Source organism: Vipera ursinii (genome assembly GCF_947247035.1).
Source record: "Vipera ursinii genome assembly, chromosome: 17".
Taxonomy (NCBI): Eukaryota; Metazoa; Chordata; class Lepidosauria; order Squamata; family Viperidae; genus Vipera; species Vipera ursinii.
The window spans coordinates 5,017,341-5,038,867 of record NC_139530.1 but is presented as its reverse complement, the minus strand read 5'-3'; the positions used below and the strand labels follow the sequence as shown (position 1 = coordinate 5,038,867).

Here is a 21,527-nt window from a genome sequence, read left to right as displayed (position 1 = left end):
ACAGGGACCCTAATGTAAGGCAGCCCTTAAGCAGGTAACGACAGAGCCGATCCAGATAATCCACCTTGAAAAACCATCTCAATGCGTGACCACTTGGGCAGGAAATTCCCCAGGTTAATCATGTGCAGTGTGTGTGTGTGTGTGTGTGTGTGTGTGTGTGTGTGTGTGTGTGTGTGAAGAAATAAACCGGTATTTCAAGGCACACTCTTGTCAGTCCCAGGGATGGCAGCAGTTCCAGCCGGGTCAGATTCAAGCCAGTGGTTGCCTTGGGTTGTAAACGAGCCAGATAAATCCTTTTTATTTAAAGTGTCGCGTTTTCTCCTTCTGGGGTTCGAAGGCGCTGTAAGAAAAGAGCCAGTGGATACGAGGCGATCCGTTCTGGGCTGGAAAAGTCGGGGGGGGGAATTCGCCTGGTCCTGTGGGTGGGGGGGAACCCCACCCACTCTTGGCTGGGAACTGGTTTGCATGCGGTCCCCTCGCCAGGGTGGTCTGGGTTTATTATTATTATTTTAGAAACTTGGTTTTTTCTGAGAAAAGCCTTGCAATAACTCCAAATATTGTGAATTTGTTGCAGGAGCGGCGAGGGAAAAAAAAAAAAAGGCAGTGACCTCTCCAGGCTCAGCAATCAGAATGAGAGAGAGAGAGAAAGAGGAAAGAGGCTACGGTGGTCATTCATTCCAACCCCAAGGAGGGTCGATTCCTGCCCTCTCAGTCCTGCCCTTCCTGCAGCTCCCACCGTGAGATGAACAACAACCCACCGGCTTTGTTTTATTCCCCGGTCCGCAAATCTGGTGAGCATTTTCTTCCCCTGGGTGCTGAAAGAAAAGCACCGGTGGCTGATTTCCATTTTTTTTCCTTTTTCTTTCTTTCTTTTTTTTTTTTTGGGCGCTCTCTGAACCCAGCTCTGCGCCTCCTAATTCAGCTTGCCAAGTCGAAGGTACCCCCGGCTCTCCCGAAACGCCAGGACCCTGATGTGCACGTGCCACGTGCTGCTGCTGCTTGCTGGCAGTGCAAAAGTGTTTTTTAGGGCACTGCTCCGTCTCCTCTCCGGCTGCTCTTCTTAGTGCCCGGGGCAGCCTGGCTTGGTGGCTCGGGGAGGACAGAGGTTTCCTGTGTCCAGCTTTGCCAGCCCTTCGGAATGACCGGATTGGTTGGTTTTGGAAGGGGCACCGGCCTCTCTCCGGGCAGCGTTGGCACATCCACTTTGCTGCCAGCTTGACAAAGTGCTTCTGTTTTCTCTCTTACCTGGCCATCCAATTCCTCTTCTCACCTGAGGCTGCCCAGGCTGGACAGGAGCCGTTTTGGCCCCTTTTCACCTCCGTGGGCACCTGTCCTTTGGGAGTAAACATTTATCCACACCCTCCCACTGAACAAATCTTTCCCCACTGAGGCTGCCAACCCAGCTGGCCAGGACTGCCGGTGGTCAGCCAGCGGTCCAGCTAGCCTCTCTCTCTCTCCAAGCCGCACATTGTTGCCTTGGGTGCCATCTGCCGGGAAAGACTCGGTTTAACCCCGCTTCTGACAAAAGGGACGTTGGAGAAAGCCAAAAAAAGGGTTTCTGCCGAGGGCAACGTTTCAGAAGCAAAAACCTCCTGAGGGATTGATTGGTGGCCAGGCTGCTTTGGAGACCTGCACATTCATTCAGCTGACAGACGGAGACGGTGAAGCCGGTCAATTCTGGCCTGCCCCTCTGTCCACAGAGATGGCCGGGTCTGGGTCAGGAGACCTGGTGGAAACTGACCGATAACCACAAGGCATTTGAGGCCGGCTGGGGAGGACCCATCGTCCCCGGTGGCCTGCTTGTGGGGCCTGGCTTGGCAAGAACTGGAGCCAGCAGCGGCCCAGAGGGTCCCTTGTGGCCTCAGCTGTCTTGAAGGACATCTGCCCAGCCGGAGTAGACCAGGAAAGGTGCCCTCCTGCCCTTTTGTGCCCCTCAGGGGACAGGAGGGGGCGTGCGAGCAGGGGCTTCTCTTTGAGGCCCTCCACCCCAGAGCCGCCTGAACAGAGGGGCCCAAGTGGCATCTGAAGACATGGAGGTGGCACTTTCGTGGCTTGGGGTTTGTCCCAGTATCCGTGCCCATCTGCAGGGCCTGGAATTAAGGCCGTTTCTCCCCAGCATCTGACTTGCGGAGGGCATCCTGTAGACAAAAATCAACCTGGAGTTTCATTTCAGGACCGTAATTGCAAAGGGGTCTGGATGTGGCCAAGAAGAGCGAAAGGCCTTCTGGGACTGCAAGACTTAGATCAGAGGCCACAGCCCCAAACCGGATTCAAGCTGAGGATCCCGACGGTATAACCCTCCACGCTCCTCGGCTTCCCCTTGGTCAACATCGCGTCTGGCAAGCGCCTGCAGCCACCTCTTCAGGTGAGATGGACGCGGGAGGGCCAGCGCCATGTTCCCTTCTGCCCAGATGCTCCCCGGGGGCTCCCGTCCAGCCGAGGCACCGGGTGCCAGGAGCAGCTGAGCTTCTTCCTGCGTCTCTGAACTTTCCACTGAGGCGCTCGGCCAGCAGCGGTTGCGATGTTCCCTCTGGCCAGGAGCCTAAGCAAACTTGAGCAGAAGGAGAAAATTGTGCTCGGTCGTGGCCAATTTAGACACAGCGCAAAAGGCAGAGGGGGGGCCTCTGCTCACTGGGGCGGGGGTGTGGGGGTCAGTATCCGGCATTTCCTCTCTTGAGACCCAAGTCCCCTCCTTTGACCGCCGGCCCAACGTGTCAGGAGGAAGGAGAGCAGGCAGATGTTTTCAAGGCGATTCTCTTAAGGCGGCTCGAAGCTCTGCTTCTCTTGGGAAAGGACACGGGGCCCTAAGGCGTGATTCTGGACCCCGACTGGCCCCAGGAGTCCCCCCCCTTGTTGGGCAGGGGGCTTTGCTGGGCCGAGGAGTCCCCAGAGCTGCCTGCAATCTGTCCCCCTCGCCCTCTGTTGGTTGCTGCCCTCTGCCCGGCGCTGCCCCATCCATGAGCAGGTTTACATTTCAGCAGCTCCCGCTCTGTTATTTGTCATTTTGGGTTCCTGACGCCGCCGTTTGACTAGTGTTCTGTGCATGGCTGAACTTGTGGGACACGGGGAGGGCAAAACCACTAACCATAAATATAGGAATAAATGTATTTATTAAGGTGCCAAATCAGACAGTCCTCTGTTTCGTCTGTCCAGCGTTGTTGACTCTGCTGGGCCATCAGCTCTGCAGCACCCCAGACAAGGGGGAGGGGGGGTGTTTCCCAACCCTTGTCCTCAGTAAACGGGGGCTCTGGGGCCAGCAAGGCGATGCGCCCCCTCCCTCCCTCCGCCTGTCACCCCAGGTGTTGAAACATCCCAGATTTCACTGGGTGTGTGTGTGAGAGACCTGCAAGCCACCAGCCTCTCATGGCAAATTTCTGAATCTCCTCCGAGTGCTACTCTGCACATGCCCCGCAATTACAGTCCCGTGGCAACCCATCAGCCCCCACCCCAGGAGGATGGTCAAGCAGAACAGCCAAGGATGGGATTTCTTTAGGAAACCCTCTGTTTCCTCCACCTCGTTGGGCGGGTTTTGGGGAGATGGCGCCGATCTCTGGGGCAATTCCTGCCGCGTTCTTTCTTTGGAACATGTGAACGGGGCTGGAAGGACGGGTCAACATCCGGTTCAACATCCGGAAGCGTATGGCACAACCGAGCAAAGAAAAGATCTCTGTCCAAAGCTTCGGAAGAACTCTGCCAAAGCAGATGGCTTTCCCATCCCTTTCTCTACAGCTGTTCCCCAAATCAGACCTGCGGTTCTGGATACTTGCTGTTCCGCGGGAAGTGCCCGTTTCCTTCAAAACAGCCGGTCCAAAATAATTTTATTTCAGATTCCTCCTTCCCTTGAATTTCAATTTTTCAAAAGTTATGCAAACAAAGGGGTGGGGGGGAAGGAATCCATTTAGAGATTTTTTTTTTTTTGAAAGAGAGCAAGTCCCGCAGATCTCTCGCCCGAGGTGGACGGTGCCCGCATTTCTGCCAGTCAACCTGGGCTGCTTTTCTCGGGCAGAGAAGTTTTACCTTCCCTCAAAGGGGAGAAAGCTGCTCGTCTGAGGTTCTCTCTGTCCGAAGGCGAAGATCTCCACGGCCATGTTAAGGCTTTGCCCTGCCAAAGGAGCAGCGCGAGGCGATGGTCCTGTCCCTGCGGAGGGCTAAGGGGCTGCCGAGTGCCACCGACTCCCTTTTCTTACACTCCTTCCCTGCCAACGGTCAGGAAAGCTGGAGAGGAACAGTGGAAGAGCTGCGAGAAGCTAAGCTGGACCTAACCAACGATGACCGGAGTCCACCGTGGTGTTCTGCAGCCGCCAGAAGCCTCTGGAGAAAGTTCAGAGATGGTCAGACAAGACCAGCCTTCTTCTCCCTCCCCCCTCCGTGCGCAGCCTCAAAAGACAACTCTTGGCCCATCAACCATCATGGCTTCCAGCTGGGGAGGTTTTCCCGTGGCGTCTCGTGGAAATGACTTCCGTGGAGTTAAGGACCAGCTGAAGGACAGTGGATGACCTTGGGTTGCCCTGAATCTACAACTCGTGAGGAGGAACAGAGAAGGCAAGGAATTGCTCAAGGAATGAAGAGTCACTGAGGGTCTGACCTCCAGGTGGGACGTCCACTGCCAAGACCTGTCTGACTTCAATCTAGTCCTCCCCCCACCGCCGCCATTTTGTGGAGGACAGCTGCCCCCGCCAGTTCCCTTCTCCTTCCCCCTCTCAGCCTTCTGAACCAAGAGAGCCACAGTTTGTAAGGGGCTTCCCTCCCACGTAGAGATTTACACCGCAGCCCTTGTATTCCCACACCCCTTCCCTCCAGGCTGGAATCTGCAGTTGCTTCTGCCCACCCATCAAGCTAAGCCCGATTTTTGCTCTCAGCCCGGGTTTGCCGAACCGGCTGCATACGGTAATCTGCAAGTCGAGACTTTACCAACCACCACAACAACGGGCAACGGAGACGGCGTTCGCGGCAGGGCCTACCCTGGCTTATTAACCATGGCACCCTCTGCCACCTTCTCACTTCATTTGACGCCTTCCCCTGTGGCAGAGTCCTCCCATATTTTTTTTGTCAGACTTCCTTTGCTTAAGCCGTAATTCTTAGCGGCGGAGGGTGAAAAAGGGCGACAGGCTTTAAAGGTTTCAGAATTGCTAGAAAGGGACGTTCCAGCTACGGGAGAGCAGAAAAACCTGACTTGATTGGGCTGAGGACATCTCCGGAGACACAGCTCTTCTTTTTATGGGTTTTGGTAATTTACGGGCTTCGTGCCCTGGATCACCCTTGCCTGGGCCGTCCAGTGACTTCCCTTCCCAACGAGGAAGCTGCTTGGAAATTCTTCAGGGCTCAAATTAAGGCGCGGCCGACGTGGACAGAGGCGATTGAGTTCCACCACTGACAGCCAAAGTGGGCCAGAGCGGGCAACCAGGCTTATATTTCTGTAATGAATTGGTTTTGGACGAGTTTGAGGAACACAAGGACCCTTTCCAGGCCCGTAGATGCCTTAAGGTCTGTCAAGATAAGGCAGGCACGTACGGTCTTTCCTGGCCCAGCGGGGGACAAACCCTTCCTATTAAGAGGGATGAGGGGGAAAAAAATATATCCCAGCGTTTCCAGCTGTTCCAATTGGCACCGATCCTGGCGCCACAGATCCTCCTGTTCCAGAGCAGAGCAGTTCCTTGGGAGGCAAGTCAAGCCGTCCAATGTGGTTTCCCCTCCACGAAGCCAGAAACCCCGCGAGGGAGATTTCAGGCTGGAAATCTCAGAAGCCTCGATCCGGAGAGTCTTGAGGAGCAAAGCCTTTAGGACAAAACTCGGAGCAGGAGAACGGAGATGGCGGCCGAAATCAGAGGGACGGGCCCGGAGTGGCGTCCGGGCGCACCCGAGCGGCAGTGCGCCTGGTTCTCGCCGATGCAGGCCGCGTAGGCCATCACGTGGGGGATGTAGTTCTGCTCGTGGACCCCGTGGAGGAGGTGAGCCATGGGGCCCTTGGCGAAGACGGCCACGTCCTCCCCTCCGTGCGTTTCCATCCGCAGCGGGACGGCTGACTGCGCCTGGTAGTTGGTATCGGCTGGGTAGGGGGAGAGAGAGAGAGAGAGAGAAGGTGAGTGCCCCACAGAGTGAGGGGAGCAAGACGAAGGAAGGCAAGATGTGCTGATGCCCGTTGGCATTTGGAGAGCAGGCAAGGGAGAAATGATGACCCGGCTACTCTTGGTGGGACGAGCACCGCGGCCGATCCTTCCGAAATCTGGTCCGGACCGGACAAAAGAGCCACTCTAGATGCCCTTTTGGAAATGGACCTGCTGAACTCCATGCGCTGGAAGGGAGAGGGGGGAACTATGGGTTGATGCTCACTGAAATTGACCGCCGAGATGTTCTCTCTCTCTCCAGCTACCATTTTGTACCCGGGTCCGTTTCCGTACAGGATGGAAGTGAAGGGTTTCTTGTCCATGTCGCTCTGCATTGGGGCCAGCCCTAGACAAAGAGGAAGCCACCTTTAACCAAGTGCTTCTCCCCTCACCTGTTTCAGGGCCTGTCTCTACGTGGAGGTTAAAGGATCGATCCTGGCGCGACGCTGGCATTGATACTTCCCAGCTCCCTTGCGGCCAGGGCGGGGGAGGCCCGGTGCTACGGCGCCAGCTAGCCCCATAATGTGAGCCACAAGTTTGGCTTTCCCGCCCCCCCGGGGAACCGCGCCCTCTGCCGTCCAAGGGGCATTTCGCCGACTGACGTTTGCACGGTGTTAGGGGCGCCAGTTGACGGAGGCGGTCACATACCGAAAATGGAGTTGCCGCGAGTTGTGTAGCCCCCAAAGGTGAAGACGTGGGAGTGGTCCGCGGTCACCACCGTCAGGGTGTCTTCGGAAGAGGTCAGGATGCCAGCCTCGCCAATGGCGCAGTCCATCTCCACCGTCTCGTGGAGCGCCTGTTTGGCTTTTCCTTCGTGGTGCCCGTGGTCAATCCTGCCGCCTTCAGAGAGCGGAGAGGGGGAATTCCCACCTTGCTTCTCCTCCCCCCCCCTCCAGCCCTCTTCGGTCTCCCCCCACCCCACCCCCACAGCAGCCACGGCGTTCCTCCTTCCCGTGGCTCACCCTCGACCAGGAGGAAGAACCCCCGGGGGTTCTTCTGGAGCATTCGGATCGCCACCCTCACCATTTCGGTCAAAGAAGGGTCGGTTAGGTTGTTCCTGTTCAGTTCATACATCATGTCGATGGGCTCAAAGAGGCCTGCAGAGGAGAGGGGGAGGACTTGGCAAGAGCTGCCCAGAAGATGCCAGCCCAGGTAGCTGAGGGGGAGGAGGGGAGGGGGGTTCCACCAGGACCCCCCGCCCTTCAGCTGCTGCCCTTCAGCGTCTCCCCGACCTGGGGACGAACCGCTGTGTTCACACTTTGCATGCCAAGGCACGCTCTGGCTGCCGCCACTCCGGTGGGGAGGGGGTCTGTAACCCTGCTCCTTTCTCCCTGCCAGGATGCCAACGCGCTCAGCTGCCCATCCTCGCCCATCTCGGGCTCCTCCTCCTCGCAAGAGGAAATTCTCACACGGGGGAGTAGAATTGCAGCAACGAGCTGACCCCCAAAGCCTCCTCAGATCGGTATCCCCCCCTCTGCCGTTAAACAAAAATGGGAGAGCGAGCAAGATGGCTTCCTAGGGCTTTGAATTGCCCGGAAATTCATCCCACGCTGGAGGGCAAACGACATGCTCAAATCCTTAGGTGATTCCCTTCAGCCTTTCCCACCCACCCCCACCCCCCAATTTTATCCATCTGCCAAACTCACCCAAGAGGTAGTCGACTTTGGCTGGGTCTAGCTCCATCAGCGCCGCCCGGTTCCATAGATAGAGGGCATTCTGGGAAAAGAGGAGAAGAGCGGGGTGTGTGTGTGTGTGTGTGTGTGTGTCCTCAGCTGAAGGTTTTGGCGGCAGCATCCCTGCCCCCTCGCCCTCTTAAGTACGGCCAGGGTGGCCCACCAGGAGGGTTGTGGCTCAGGAGTGCCGGGCCGAACAGAGGATTCCCCAGAGATTCCTTGAGCGATCCTCAGGGGATCTCTTCTGGAGCAGCCCACTACTCAGAGGAGGAAGAGGAGGAGGAGGAGGAGGAAGACACCCCCTCCTGGTAGAGAGGATCTCCTGAATTTTCTCCCGGATGGATCTCTGAGGCTCTGAACGAGAATTTGCCCGGGATGAGCCACCTCCTCCATCGCGATCGGAAACCGCTTTGCCGAGCTGGCCGGCTGCCCTCTCACCTTGTCTTTGGGCTTGGCGTCCCGCCACTCCTGGACCAGATTCCTGTTGTCCAGTCGGGTCCCCCTGTACTTCTCCTCCTCCGGGTATTCCACGTCGCTCATGTTCTTGGGGAACATGTACTTCCGGCCTCCCCCCATGATGACCTGTGGGAGAGACCAAAGGAGGCTGGCAGCAAAGGGCCCAGGCCAGTTAAGGCAACCCCCTCCCTGCCATCAAGCCTGCAGGACAGAGAGAGCGCCCAGGAGGGCAGGGCATCATGGACTCCAGAAACATGGAGTCCGAGGTGCAGAGGCTTCCCCGTGACGGCACGGCGAGGCCTCCATCCCTTCTGACGCTGACCTGGCAGCTTTTACCCAGCTGGGGATTTGGCATCAGCTGCGGGAAAGAGCCCAAGAGCAATTTGAGGCGACCTGAACACTGCCCAAGGGCTGGGTTGGCGCCTTCAGACTCTTTTCCCCCAATGAAGAGGATTTTAATTCGGCTGGGCTGGCATCTGAAGCGGCCTTGAATGGAAAACATATTTATTTGACCACAGTCCCTTTGGGCTGGCGCTGCAAGCCTCCTCTTTGGATTTAGAGTCTTAGAAGGTGAATCACGAAACTGCAGCAGCAGCGAAATAATCATAATAATTACACACCGAGAGATCTATGTTAAATAGAATTGGCTGCCTAAGGTATAATTATTTCCAGCCTAGGAACAAAGTTAAAATTATAAAAAAAAAATGGCCCTATTAAGCTACTTAAATGACAGATTTAGATCGCCTTTTTTCGGAGGATTTGTTTTCAAACGGAAAGACGCACCTATTTATTTATCCCTTCCCCCCCCTCCCCCAGCCAGAAAAATGCAGTGCCCGATTCCACGGGCTGACGTTGGCAGCAAAACAGGCAGGGCCATTGGCCGGCCAGCCTCAACCCACAGGGTAGTTGCTCTGTGGCCCCAAGGGGCACCTGGTGCCAAGGGCTCCGTGGAGGACCGTCGCAGTTCCTGGCACCCAGAAGCAGCTGGGATGGCCAGTTGTGTGCCATGGTTGAACCAGCCTTCGGGAAGGGAAGGGAACTGTTTCAAGGCCTCTGGGCATCTCCGCTGCCAAGGCTGCCTCCGATGCCAGTTGAGGTTTCAGTAACCAGTGCAAGGAGTGGGACTTCTGCTTATGGGAAATCGAGTTCCCAGCAAGGCCACAGATTCTGGGAATGGCCCTGGCTGCTGGGATAATCCAGGATAATTTCTTCTGAGCATTCCTGCTTTGTGACCGATGAGCTTCTGCAACCCGGGTGCCTTTTGCCCCATTCTCTCCCCTGCCCTCCCAGCGGCCTCTCCTTCCGTACTCCTTGGGCGGATCGACACGCCGGCCAGCCTGCTTTCTACTGCTGATGCTTGGTCCTTTTGTCGAATCCAAATGCCGGTCTCTGGCACTGCCAGCTGCAGGGATCAGCCAAGCAAATTTTCCTCTCCAGCAACCTTCCTTGATCTTGGTCTTCCCAGTTGCAATGTATGGCAGTGAAAGTTGGACCATAAAAAAGGCTGAGCGCCAAAGAATGGAGGCCTTTGAACTCTGGTGCTGGAGAAGACTCCTGCGAGTCCCTTGGACTGCAAGGCGATCAAACCGGTCAGTCCTAGAGGAGATCCACCCTGACTGCTCTTGAGAAGGCCAGATCCTGAAGCTAAAACTCAAGTACTTTGGCCACCTAATGAGAAGGAAGGACTCACTGGAGAAGAGCCTAATGCTGGGAAAGGTTGAGGGCAAGAGAAGAAAGGGACGATGGAGAAGGAGGTGGCTGGATGGAGTCACTGAAGCAGTAGGTGTGAGCTTAAATGGACTCCAGAGGATGGTAGAGGACAGGAAGGCCTGGAGGAACGTTGTCCATGGGGTCGCGATGGGTCGGACACGCAACTAACAACAACAATGCTGGGAAGAAGAAGCACCGCTTGGCTCCTCTTGCAACTGTGCCATCTCCTCCGGTGAAGCAAGGAAGAAGCGTTGCCAACAGAGGGTGCTGCATCCTCTCTCCGAACCGGGTTGGCACTCCTGGGAAAGCCGAGCCCGTTTTGTTCTGCTGTTAATGTCCTGGATCAAAGGTCAACCTGCCTCCCGCGGTGCCGTTTTGACCCTGCGGTCCGCTTCAGCACCCAGCGCCCCTTGGCACAGCTCCCCTGCATTTCAAAGTGGCACAAAGAGGCACTTGTTTTTACTGGACCCAGCCCTGGTACACTTCTTTGGAAGCGGGTGCCCGCCCTAGGAGTGTTCTCCGCTCCAAAGAAGAACGACACTTCTGGAAGGTTATCTTTCAGGCGTTACCGAAAGAAGCCCTCGCCAGCTTTGCCAAAAAAAGGGCGGCTTCAAAGTCTGCTGTAAAAAAAAAAAATTGCTCTGAGCCTCAAGACGAGGGTCGGAGATCGCCGGAGTGGAATTAGCACACAAACGCAATTAAAACAAGGGGATATTGTTCCAATTGTCTACTTTGGCCGAACCAATAAGTTTTCATTTCAGGCCCCTTTCGAAACTCATTAATAAGTTAGGAGGGTTGCCCAGTCACAAAAGTTTATTTTTCTAAAGGTTTTATGTAATTGTCCAGGTTCCAAAGGGCGTGTTCCGAGAGCATCACGAGCTGGAATTAATTTGTGCAGCGGATTAAGGCTGCGGTCCTTAACGTTTTTTAAAAAAATTTTTACACCCTGTTCATTTAGAAGATCCTGCCGTTCAAGAATGGCCAAAGGCGATTTGCTGATTCCTCAGTAAACTTGGCACGTTTTTTTTTTCCCTCTTCCTACTTCCCCTTTCTCAATTATCTGGGTTGAAACAAAAGGAACAAAATCCAAGCCTCGTGATTGAAGAAATGAGCAGCAGAATCAAAGGCGAAGATTTGCTCCTGCCGAGATTCGGAGATGTCATAAATCCGAAGAGGAAATTTCCCGGGAACACCCCCGTTCTTATCCCATCGCCAGAAAGGCACATCCAAGCTTTTAATAAGCAATTGTGCAACCTGTAATTGAGTGTGTTTTTCCTTTGAAAAACAAACAAACCGGGAACTTTTGTTAATGTGGGTGGTTCTCCTCCTGATCATATATCAACTTCGTGTTCGTAAGAGAGTTTGGGTGTTGAAAAGCCCAGAGTCAGACTGGATGATGCAAAGAAATAAAAGAGACCAACAGGAGTGGTGTGTGTGTGTGTGTGTGTGTGTCTGGCCAAGGGAAATATCTGTGGCTCTCAAGATTGCTTAGCCCCCTTTCATCCTGGCTCTGGGGCAAGCTGCCTGCCTCTTTCTTTGCACTTTTTCTTCCTCACCCTCCAACCTCTAGCAGGCAACTGGAAGACTTTTAACTTGCAAGGAATTTAAGGAGTTGCACTTCAGGATGAGATTCCGGGAAGGGAACTAACAGGTACAAGTTCTGAAGAGATGTTGGCTTGGACTCAAGAAAGCAAGCCAAGCTGGTTGCACTGGAAGTGCTCTTCGCTCAACTGAACGCTCCCCTTGTGGGTCATCCAGAGGCCCACAAGCCTCTTCCATCCCTCTCTTCCCCCAGCTTTCTTCCCTCACCACAGGACCCCAGCTGGTCTCGCAAAAGAACTCCACGTGACCCATGGCTGTCTTGCTCCGAGCCTCATTGGAGACACCGTTTCAGCAGAAGGAAGGGTCAAAATCCGGGCCCAGAAAGACACTCTGTCTTGGCCGCGATCCACAAGACAATGATCCACAGCCCAACAGGGTCATTCGTTGGGGGGTGGGGGTGGGGAGAGACAGCTTGACTGGTGCAACTGCGCACATGGAGGCCAGCCGAGACCAGGATTCGGAAAGAAGGGTGGTCTTCCCAACGTGAGAGGCGGAGAAGAACGAAGGACAGAAGTACATGGGGGAAACTGAGGCCCAGCCTTTGACTCACTGGGTTTGTTTGGTTTTTTTTTTTTTGCCCGATGGGAGGATCAAACAGCAAGCCTCCATCCCGTTCCCAGCTCCTGGGTTCAAAATGCAACAAAGCAGGTCCAGGCCTGGATACTGTTGCTCGAACGGAGGACAACACCTGTCACATCACCCGTCTCCCTTTGCCCAGAGAGGTCCCCGAGGTTCTCCGTGGAGGGTCTTTCATCCCAGGAGCCATCAAAGGAGGAGCGACGGCACGCTGGACCTTCCCAAAGTCTACGGCCGCCTGCTTGAAGCCCCCTGCCCTTCCCAAGCTTTGCTGGCCTCTTCCCCTCCCCCCCCCCGGGACTCACCTCAATGTCGGGGATGTTTTCAAACAGCTGGTGGGCGATGTCTTTGCACCCCTGCTGAAGCGCTTCCGAGGGCATCTCGTTGTCCGAGTACCAATCCCGGTCGGCCGAGTGTGCGTAAGCGGCACTGGGCGTGGCGTGGTTGACCCGGGTGGTGGTGACAATGCCCACCGATTTGCCTGCAGCCGGTGGAAGAAGAGGCACACGTTAATCCCCGCCACCCCGGAGCGTTTTGGGGGTCTCCTGGGCACAAAGAACCACCTTGCCCCCCCTCCCCTCCCGCCGCCAACTCCCGGGCTCCCGGGTGCAGTGCCAACCTTTTTCTTGGCTGCTCGGCTAAACCAATCCCCTTCTCCCCCTTTCCCAAAAGTTTTATCGACTTGGCTGAACCGTTTTTGATCTCTTAGCTAAACCCTGTGCTGCGGGTGGTCTCTCTCGAGGCCCCCCCTCCCCCTCCCCAGGCTTATGGAAAGAACAATGGGGGCTCTGTCCTCTGTTGGGCCTCCCCCCTCTGCTCTCCCACCCCCCACCACTCCTGCCCCCCCCCACCGGCGGAAGCCGGAGGGGGGAAAACATCCCCACATTTATTGTAGCGGCTGATTTTGAGTCTCCAGTTCAGCGGAAACCCTGAAATAAAAGTCGGCAGCGCCAGGCTGTAACCTTGGAATGCCAGCTAGTTAATAAGTCCCTGTCGAGCATTTGACCCAGAGATTTAATGTTTTATCTCACCTCTGAAATTTGCCTGTTTAGAGTGCGCAGAATACTGTTTAAAAAGGTTAATTTTTTTTAAAAAAAAGCAAAAAGCCGCCGCGGAAATATTTCTGACTCTGCTTTTAGCAGCGGAGAAAGTGAGAGGATTTCTTTATTTGCTTTTCGTAGCCTTGAGGAATTTCCTCGGTTCGGGTAGCTCAAGTCGATCGGTGAGGTGGCCCCGTTCTTGGCGGCTTGTCGTGGCTTAGGGGCCTGCGGACCCCTCCCCATGGCTTACAGACCACGGTTGTTGTCATGCCGCAGTTGTCATGTGTGTTAAGGCAGCCAGGGGTGGCTCATTTAGCAACCAGCCTTACGAACAGCATTTCTTTAGCGACAGCCTTGCTGTTTTCATTCCAACGTTGGAGGTGCTAAGCGCCGGGGGGGGGGGAAGTCCTCAAACTTGGCCCTTTTACGACTTGCGGACTTCAACTCCCAGAATTCCTCTGCCTGGCTGAGGAATTCTGGGAGTTGAAGTCCACAAGTCATCAAAGGGCCGATTTTTCCCACCTTCCCCAGCAAGGCTGTGGGTTGAGCTTCAGCCCTCCCTCTCCAGGGCTGACGTCGCCAACCAGGGACGGATCCGTCGCACCGAGCAAGGATGCAAGGCCACGTCCCACACGTCGCCGCCATCGTCCTGTCCCCAGTCCGATGCCACCCTCACCCCTTCGGAGAAAGGTCAGTTTCTTCATCTTTCCTTTCAACTTCTCGGACCAAGTCAGTTGCCAAACCAGCCTTTCTGAGAAACCCTGCAAGCCGGTCACCCTGGACTTTCCCACGGGGGCAGGGGGAACTCCAAGGACAGCGAAGGCTGCCCGCAGACTGGGCAACTTCCCTTCCGCTGACTGGCAGCTCCGCGGGCTTCTTTCGCCAGCCCGGTTGCCCTCCAGCTTGTCGGGGTTTTTTTTTTGATTTGCATACACCACCCTTCGGTGCAGTCATCTGACCCAGAGGAGCAGACAGACGTAGCCCTGAAATTGTGGGTGCCGAACAAAGAAGCTCGGGACTTAAGATTGTCAAACCCATCGTCCACTCCCCTTCCTTGCAGCCTTTGCAATCTCTGGCTCTCTAGCTCCAAAGCACGGGCGGCGCGCCTGAGGCCCCTTCGTGGTGATTTCAAAACACACACCCAGGCACTCCTTTTGCACGGCAAACGACTGCCTGGAGATGGTTCGCAGTAACCTTTAAGGAGGAGCTTAAAACGGCTAGGATTTTTTCACCAGGGTCCGACCCGTTCGACAGGCCCGTGAGAAGTGCCTCGGGCCAGCAATACGAAACATGCCACGGGGCATGACCTGTTTCCTGGTCAGCTGGCAGCACCACCTCATCTTGAGGCAAGGCGAGCCCAAGCAATTTCAAAAGCCAATTGTTTACCACCTTGTCAGCTGCCAGCCAGCTGGGCGCCATCCAAGCATACCCGTGTTCAAACTCTGAAGCTTTCGCAAGACCGACTAGATAGATCCCTTAGGTTCAAGCCCTTCGTTCCTCAGGCGGGATCTTGCGTGGAAGGCAGTCAGCCCGTCCCAGGCTCTCACCCCCACCCCACCCTTCACCCCCAACCCATCCAGCCTGGCTCACCTGCTGCTTTGGCCCACTTGAGTATGGAGGTCACTTCGTTGCCGGCCGTCGTGTTGCACTGGGACCGCGTCACAGCCGCGCTGACCCCCACGGTGCCCTCGTTGGCCTTCACGCCACATAAGTAAGCGGTGGCAGTGCCCGCGCTGTCCGGCACCTGGGCATTGGTGTTGTAGGTCTACCAGAAAGAAAAGAACGGTAAAGCGGTGGGTGATTCAGCAACAGGAACTGCTGATTTATTTATTTTTTTATTTTAATTCCATTTATATCCCGCCCTTCTCCGAAGACTCAGGGCGGCTTTACAAACTTAGCTTTACAAACTTAGCATCCCACCACGGATGCAGCAACGGCCTTGGGATAGGGCTCTGGGTGCCCGCTCTTAGGGCTAGCAACTGTTGTCTGAGGGGGTCTTCGCAAGCCCCTCTCCCTTCCTCGGGCGAACAACCATTTTAATGCCTCCGATTGGCTGCAGCTCTTTTCATGGCCCGCTGAAGCCGGCTGCCAACGCTTGCAAGCCAGTGGCCCAGCTTAACAAAACCTGTTGGAATTCTGCCTAGAACCTGGTGGTTCCGGGATTTTTACGAAAAGATTGACATCCGTCCTGTTTGCCGCGCTTTGTGTGGACGAGGCGTGGAGTTGGCAAAGCCAGGCGGCAAAAAACGTTCTCCTTTGAGCAAGCAAGCGTGGCTTTTGTCCATGGTAGATAGCCAGCAGGTTTGAAACGCCTGCGGGGAAGGAGAGCAGAAGCAAGACCCCCCAAAAAAATCAGAGATGGGATATTTAAACGGAGGAGGAGGAGGAGGAGGAGGAGGATTGTTCCTTCTCTATCCCCCTCTCTCCTTTCTCTTTCTCTCTCTCCTCTTTTTTCTCTCTCTTCTCTCTCTCTCTCCTTTCTTTTTCTTTCTCTCTCCTCTCCTCTTTCTCTTTCTCTCTTCTCTCTCTCTCCTTTCTCTTTCTCTCTTCTCTCTCTCTCCTTTCTCTTTCTCTCTCTCTCTCTCTCCTCTTTCTCTCCTCTCTCTCTCCTCTTTCTCTCTCTCTCTCTCCTTTCTCTCTCTCTCTTTTTCTTTCTCTCCTCTCTCTCCTCTTTCTCTCCTCTCTCTTTCTCTCTCTCTCTCCTCTCTCTCTCTCTCTCTCCTTTCTCTTTCTCTCTCTCCTTTCTCTTTCTCTCTCTCCTTTCTCTCTCTCTCTCTCTTCCCTTTTGTCTGCCCAAGGCTCATTTTACCAGGAGAAATAGCTGGGAAAAGGCCTGCAGAGGCCAGGATGTGATGTTGGCTCCTTTCATCCTCACCAGCCAGTCTCAAAGCACGTGATGGCCAGGCAACGGCTTCCTCAAGAGATTCCTTGGCACTGACGCTCTTTCGTTCGTTCCGGGGCAGATCAGCACCCTCCCTCTTTTTGTGTACCCAGCCTGCTTTTTGTGTTTTGGGGAAGCAGCCTGGCTTCCTTCAGGCTGCAACCTTTGTTTGCGCCCGTGCGCTCCTTTCTTCTGCCACTCCCCCCCCCAAAAAAACACCACACCTTGACAATCAGGTGTCTCTCTGCCTGCGTGCGTGCGTGGCTGTTTCCCGCTTAGGGAAGTTAGCTGCCCGCAAGGTGACATGAGCCAACCGTGGGGTTCCCGCTGCCCTGCCTGCCTCGCCCGCTGGACCGGGGTCTGTATGCATCACCTGGAGCTTTGCCAACCTTTTGAGGAGGTTTCCCGGGAACGGGCGAGGCACGGGCTTTGTCGTTCCTTCCTCTTTCGGCTTCCCTTCCTCCTCCACCCAGCCAGAAGCCTCCTTACCTTAGAGAGCGCCACAAAGGGAAACCGATCCATTTCCAATATGGTTTCCTCCCCGCTTCTCTGCTGCAGCTGCCCCTTGAGGATGCGAGCGGCCGTCACGGTGGCGATGCCCATCCCTGGTGCAGGAGAGCCTGGGTGAGTAGCTGACCTCCCCCCCCCCACCGGCCGGGGGGAGCTGTGCCTACCAGTTAGGAGACACCCCCCCCTAGGTTGCCGCCGGAGCTGCCTCAAGTTTCCCCATCCAGCCATGGCGACACGGCAGCCCCGGAGCCTCGGGGGTCTCCCAAATGTCCTCCACGGAAGAATGTTTGGGTCGGCGGCGGTGGGGGGTGTGGCGCCCGACGGGCACTTCCTCCCGCCGCGTCGAAAGCAATCTCAGCCCAGCCCGCCTCGCAGGACTGTTGTTGGGGGAAAAGCGGTGGAGGCGGTACACTCGTCGCCTCAAGTGATTTATCAAAATAAGGAAGGCAGAAACATGTTTAAGAAAGTTTCTCTTGGAGGACCCCCTTCTCTCTTCTGGGGGGGGGGCTTTCCCCTTTCCCCTCCCCACACCCATCCAGTGGCAGCTAAACTACTCAAGGAGAGAAGCAACCTCGAACGAAGGAGAAACTTCCTGACAGTGAGAACAATTAACCAGCGGAACCACCTGCCTCCAGAAGCGGTGAATGCTCCGACACTGAAATGTCTGAAATGGTATAGGCTCTCCTGCCTGAGCAGGGGGTTGGACTAGATGACCTCCCAGGTCCCTTCCAACTTTATTATTGTAACGTTATCATCTTGCACCACCCACCGTCTCCGAGGAAGAAGATGATGTTCCTGGCCACGTTGGTGTTCAGCTTTTGAAGGCTTAGGGCTCTCCGCAGCGTCTCCTGGGCCTGCAGCCGCCAGAACTGGGGGTCCTTCTCCTTTTCTGCAATGGGGGAGAGGAAGCGGCTAACAGCACCCCAATAGCTGTGCTTCGGGTAAGCTACACACACACACACACACACACAGGCATACACCGTTGACGAACGGGGCTTCCGCTGGCCAAGCGCCCCAGCCAGCTGTCCTCACCTGGGACCACAAAGGACGCCTGCCCCAAGAAGGGTAGCATCATCATCATCATCATCATCATCGTAAGGGGCTTCATGGTGAGGTCTCAGGGATCCAGTTTCTCCGGCACAGGAAACCTCTCTCGATCCTGCAAGAAGCACAGGGACATCCTCATCAGCCGCAGAGTCAGCCGCCCAGATCAGCGCGATCACTTCAAACATGAGCCAGCCGCGTGCGGCGGCAACCGAGGAAGGAAACGCCATCCTTGGCTGTATAAACAGAGGCGTAGAATCAAAATCGCGCGAAGCGTTAGCGCCGCTTTGTCAAGCCTCGGTAAGGCCACCCCTGGGATTCGGCCTGCAGTTTCGGTCACCGAGTCACAAAAAAAGATGTTCAGGCTTCGGGGGGAAAAAAAATGCAAAGAAGCGCAACCAAGAGGCTTTAAGTGCCTGCAGACAACAAACATATGGAGAACGGTTGCAGGATTTGGGTTTGGCTAGTCTAGAGAAAAGGACGAGGGGGGGGACACGATAGCAGTCTTCCAGTCTCTCAGGGGCTGCCCCAAAGAAGAGGGAGTCAAGCTATTCTCCAAAGCGCCCGAAGGCAGGACAAGAAGCAACGGATGGAAACTTAAGGAGAGAAGCAACCTGGAATTAAGGAGAGACTTCCCGACAGTGAGAACAATTGACCAGTGGAACAGCTTGCCACCAGACGTTGTGGGTGCTCCAACACTCCCCCCCCCTGCCCCCTCCGGCCTCCAGCTGTGGCACCAGGATTCCCTGGCGGGAGAAGATTACAAGCCCTGGTGGCTGGCAGCCCTTCTCCTGCCCTGCGGTTTCAGCTCAGCTTCCTGTGTGTTGCCTCACAGGCAGCACACTTCCCTGAAAAGGGGGTGTGCATGTGTGTGTGTGTGTGTGTCAGGTGCTGCAACAGCCACCTCCTGGGGAGCAATCTCGCTTTGGCCTCCGGGAAGAGGTCAGCCATTAACCCTCGCGGGCAAGCTTGCAACTGGTGGAGGAATGGGGAGTGGGGGGGCAGCCTTTGCCGCCCCCCCCCCGCTCCTCACCCTGGGGACTTTGAGCTTATCTTTGGAGCCCATGGAAGAGCGGACCTGGACAAGCTGAGAAAGCTGGTTGAGCCCTCCATGTTTAGGTGGGAGAGCGCCAAGGAACGTGGAGCCGTAATCTGGAATGGAAATCTCTCTCTCTCTCTCAAAAAAGAAAAAGCTCCTCGGTCAACCGCCTCCTTATCCTCGTCGCAAGATGGCTGGACGGCGTGTCCAGCTGAAAAGAAGGTGAAATTCCCTCTCGGTGCAAGGTTTGGAGAGTTAGCTGGAGTACTTCTGGCGAAGCAAAACTTCTCCCCATTGGCGTCTACGGGATACGTTGGGCTTTTAAACCCATGACTGGCTTACCTGGGTGGCACCAGGTGAGGAAGATGCTTTTAACTGGACAGAGAGCCAAGGAGGAGCCTTGGCCAGTCCTGGAGGAGCTGGGGGCTATTCCCAATTTCGGCCAGCCGGACCCGCGTCATTTGGCTGCTTGCAGGCTCCCAAGCAAAGCCTCCCCGAGAGGGCTCCAACAAGGAGAGAGTTCAGGATGTAGCTCATCCCTCAACAACCAACCCCTTGGGATTCCCCACCCCGTCTCCTTTCCATGCATCTGGCTGCTCACACGCCTCTTTCCCACCAGATGCAGAATCCTCTTCCAGGCCGCCACCGCCACCTGCGTGTGGGGCAAAGCGGCTTTCCCCGGCCATAAGCCTCTCTTTGCTGCCACTTAATTCTCTGGGATTATTCCCCTGAGCGCCGCTGAATCCATCCAATGCGCTTAAGAGAAGCCCCGGAGAAGCCTTCGGCAGGCAAGCCTGAATGAAGCCAACTCTCCCTCCCCCACCCCACTCCTCGCCTTTCCCCCCCCTCCCCCGGTCCCAGCAAAGAAAGAGCCGGATGGAGGCATTTCCCAAGCCGCTTGGCACCTGGGCTGCCCGGAGCAGCTGCTGCCGCCTTGCCCTGGCAGCCACAGAAAGTAGGGGAGGGGGTGGCTGAGACAGCCACCGTAAGCAGGAGCTGTGGGGGGGGGGGCTTCCTCTGCAAGATGGAAGCGGAGATTTGGGAAAGAGACTCTCGTCACCGTCCTGCCTGGTTGCCCAGAGCCAGGAGCCAGAGCGGAGGCTCGCCCAATCCCAGCCTTCAGGGACACCAGCTGAAGGCTCTCCTGACACAGGGGAAGTCCGGGGAAGAGCACCTCAGAAGCCGGGATCTTGCAACCCAGACGGAGCTGCAGTGGACCCTCTGAGACCGACACACACCCCCTGGCCTTGGCCCACAGGCCTCTGCTTTCCACCCAACGGAGGCCGCCGGCAGAGGAAACCTCGCAGGCACCGTGTCATCCTGTCGAAGAAGCAACGGCGGCGGTGGCATCAGCCACGCCTGGGCCGCCCTGTTCCCTGGCACACCCTGGCAAGGCGGCCGTGCGAGACCCAGTCCGGGCAGGGCTGGTCCATTGGCGAGGGGAGCCACTCCGAGAACGCCCCAGGCGTTCTTGCCGGCAGAGCGACCTAGGCCACGTGGCGCCTGGCCCGGGGGGGGGGCTTTTCTTTGGGTTGGAGGAACCAGGACTTGAAAGCCAGGTAGAAAGAGCAGAGGAGGAAGGTAGGGGGGGGGAAGCCGCCAGCCGAAAGCCGATTTCACGGGGCGCTTTTTGGGCTGCCTTGCAGGCTGCTTTCTCTAGCTGGGGAGGGGGTTTCTGCTCTATGGCTCAGCTCAGTTTTCCTTCCTGCCCCCCCAGCCCACAAAAAAGGCCCAACAGGCTGGCCCGGATGGCCCGCGATTGTGCGTCGGGGAACCCCCCCCCCTCCTTTGCCATACGGAGGAACCTGCAACAGGTGTGGCTGGGGACTTGCCTGTCTTGTGAATGGCATTTGGCCAGGCTGGCTAATCCGTCTCGGGGCAAGCCGGCGAACGCAGAATCTTTCGGCTTCTTCCTGTTGGGGGGGGGGATCCACTGTGCCTCTTCTGTCTCTTTCTCTCCCCCCTCACCGCCCCTGCTGGCTCTCTCCCACCCAGGTTGGCACCCCTGCCCCACCCCTGCCTGCCGGCGATGGCCGCTCTCTCTGGCAGGGGCTGCAACTGGGGGCTCCAGACCCTCCTCCGCCGGGACGCTCAATTCAGTTCCCCCTCCCCCTGCCACCCCCCCCCCCCCAGGTTGGCCTGGATGAGCCAGCCAGCTTGCGGAAGACAAAAAGCTCGCGGTGCCCAAGCTCTGGCAGACTTGCCCGGCGGCGTTGCCTGGGAGCCTGGCTCCCTCTTGCATGGCACCGACTCTGGATGCCAGCCACGGGCAGCTCTGCCCCAAAGCAGCCCCCCCCAGCCCCAGGCTGGAGAGGCCGCTGGGCTGGGGAGAAGAGTGTGTTTAGGGGGGGGGTGTCCCGAGAGTAGAGCAGGGGATTCAGGGGGGATGGGGGGAATCTGACCGAGGTAGGGGGCGGGGGAGGGGGCAAAAAAGGGGGCCATCCCCGTTGCTTCGCAGTCTCCTCTCCTAGGGGCGAGGAAAGCAGCCAACGGTGGCCTTCCTCGCAAGGCCGGCGTGGGCAAAGGTGCCCTCTTGCCCAGACGATGGGCGCCCGAAGCAAAACTGGTGTCCCCCTCCCCGATCCCGGCGCCCCGCTCCTTTCCAGGGGGAAAAAAAAATAATTAATTCCATTGCGCTTGGCTGTCCTGGAGCCGGCGCTTCGCCCTCTGCCCATGCTCGAAGGCGCTCCCGTTGCCCCATCATTCGGGTCCAGCGGCGGCGGGAGAGCGCCAAATCGACGGGAAGGGCGGGCAGGGGGGGGTGTCGAAAGCGGGGGGGGTTTCCCTGCGCCTCACCTGCCTGGCCGCCTCTCCTTGCGCCCGCGCTCCGGCCCCGTCCGTCTCCCGGGCACGCTGCAGGACCCGTCGGGGCTTTTTAAGCCGGAGGGAGGC

At 56.6% G+C, this 21,527-nt stretch overlaps 2 protein-coding genes across 2 annotated transcripts in view; one reads left to right on the top strand and one right to left on the bottom strand.

The window, feature by feature from the left end:
• The first annotated feature begins 616 nt into the window (after positions 1-616).
• ECE1 (endothelin converting enzyme 1) overlaps positions 617-21,527 on the top strand; it is a 42,565-nt gene continuing 21,654 nt past the window's right edge. Inside the window, exons 1-2 of the mRNA XM_083375812.1 lie at positions 617-791; positions 2,174-2,365. The gene's annotated coding sequence lies outside the window, so the exon portion shown is untranslated. The remainder of the gene's footprint in view (positions 792-2,173; positions 2,366-21,527) is intronic.
• On the bottom strand, positions 3,014-21,482 carry ALPL (alkaline phosphatase, biomineralization associated). The gene is made up of 12 exons (XM_083375734.1): positions 21,432-21,482; positions 17,585-17,711; positions 17,322-17,441; positions 16,532-16,647; positions 14,752-14,926; positions 12,427-12,602; positions 8,216-8,359; positions 7,751-7,820; positions 7,067-7,201; positions 6,753-6,944; positions 6,331-6,450; positions 3,014-6,046 (listed from the first exon to the last, which is right to left on the bottom strand). Exons 2-12 carry the CDS (start codon positions 17,658-17,660, stop codon positions 5,778-5,780), a joined length of 1,593 nt encoding a protein of 530 aa, XP_083231860.1. The 5' UTR covers positions 17,661-17,711; positions 21,432-21,482; the 3' UTR covers positions 3,014-5,777.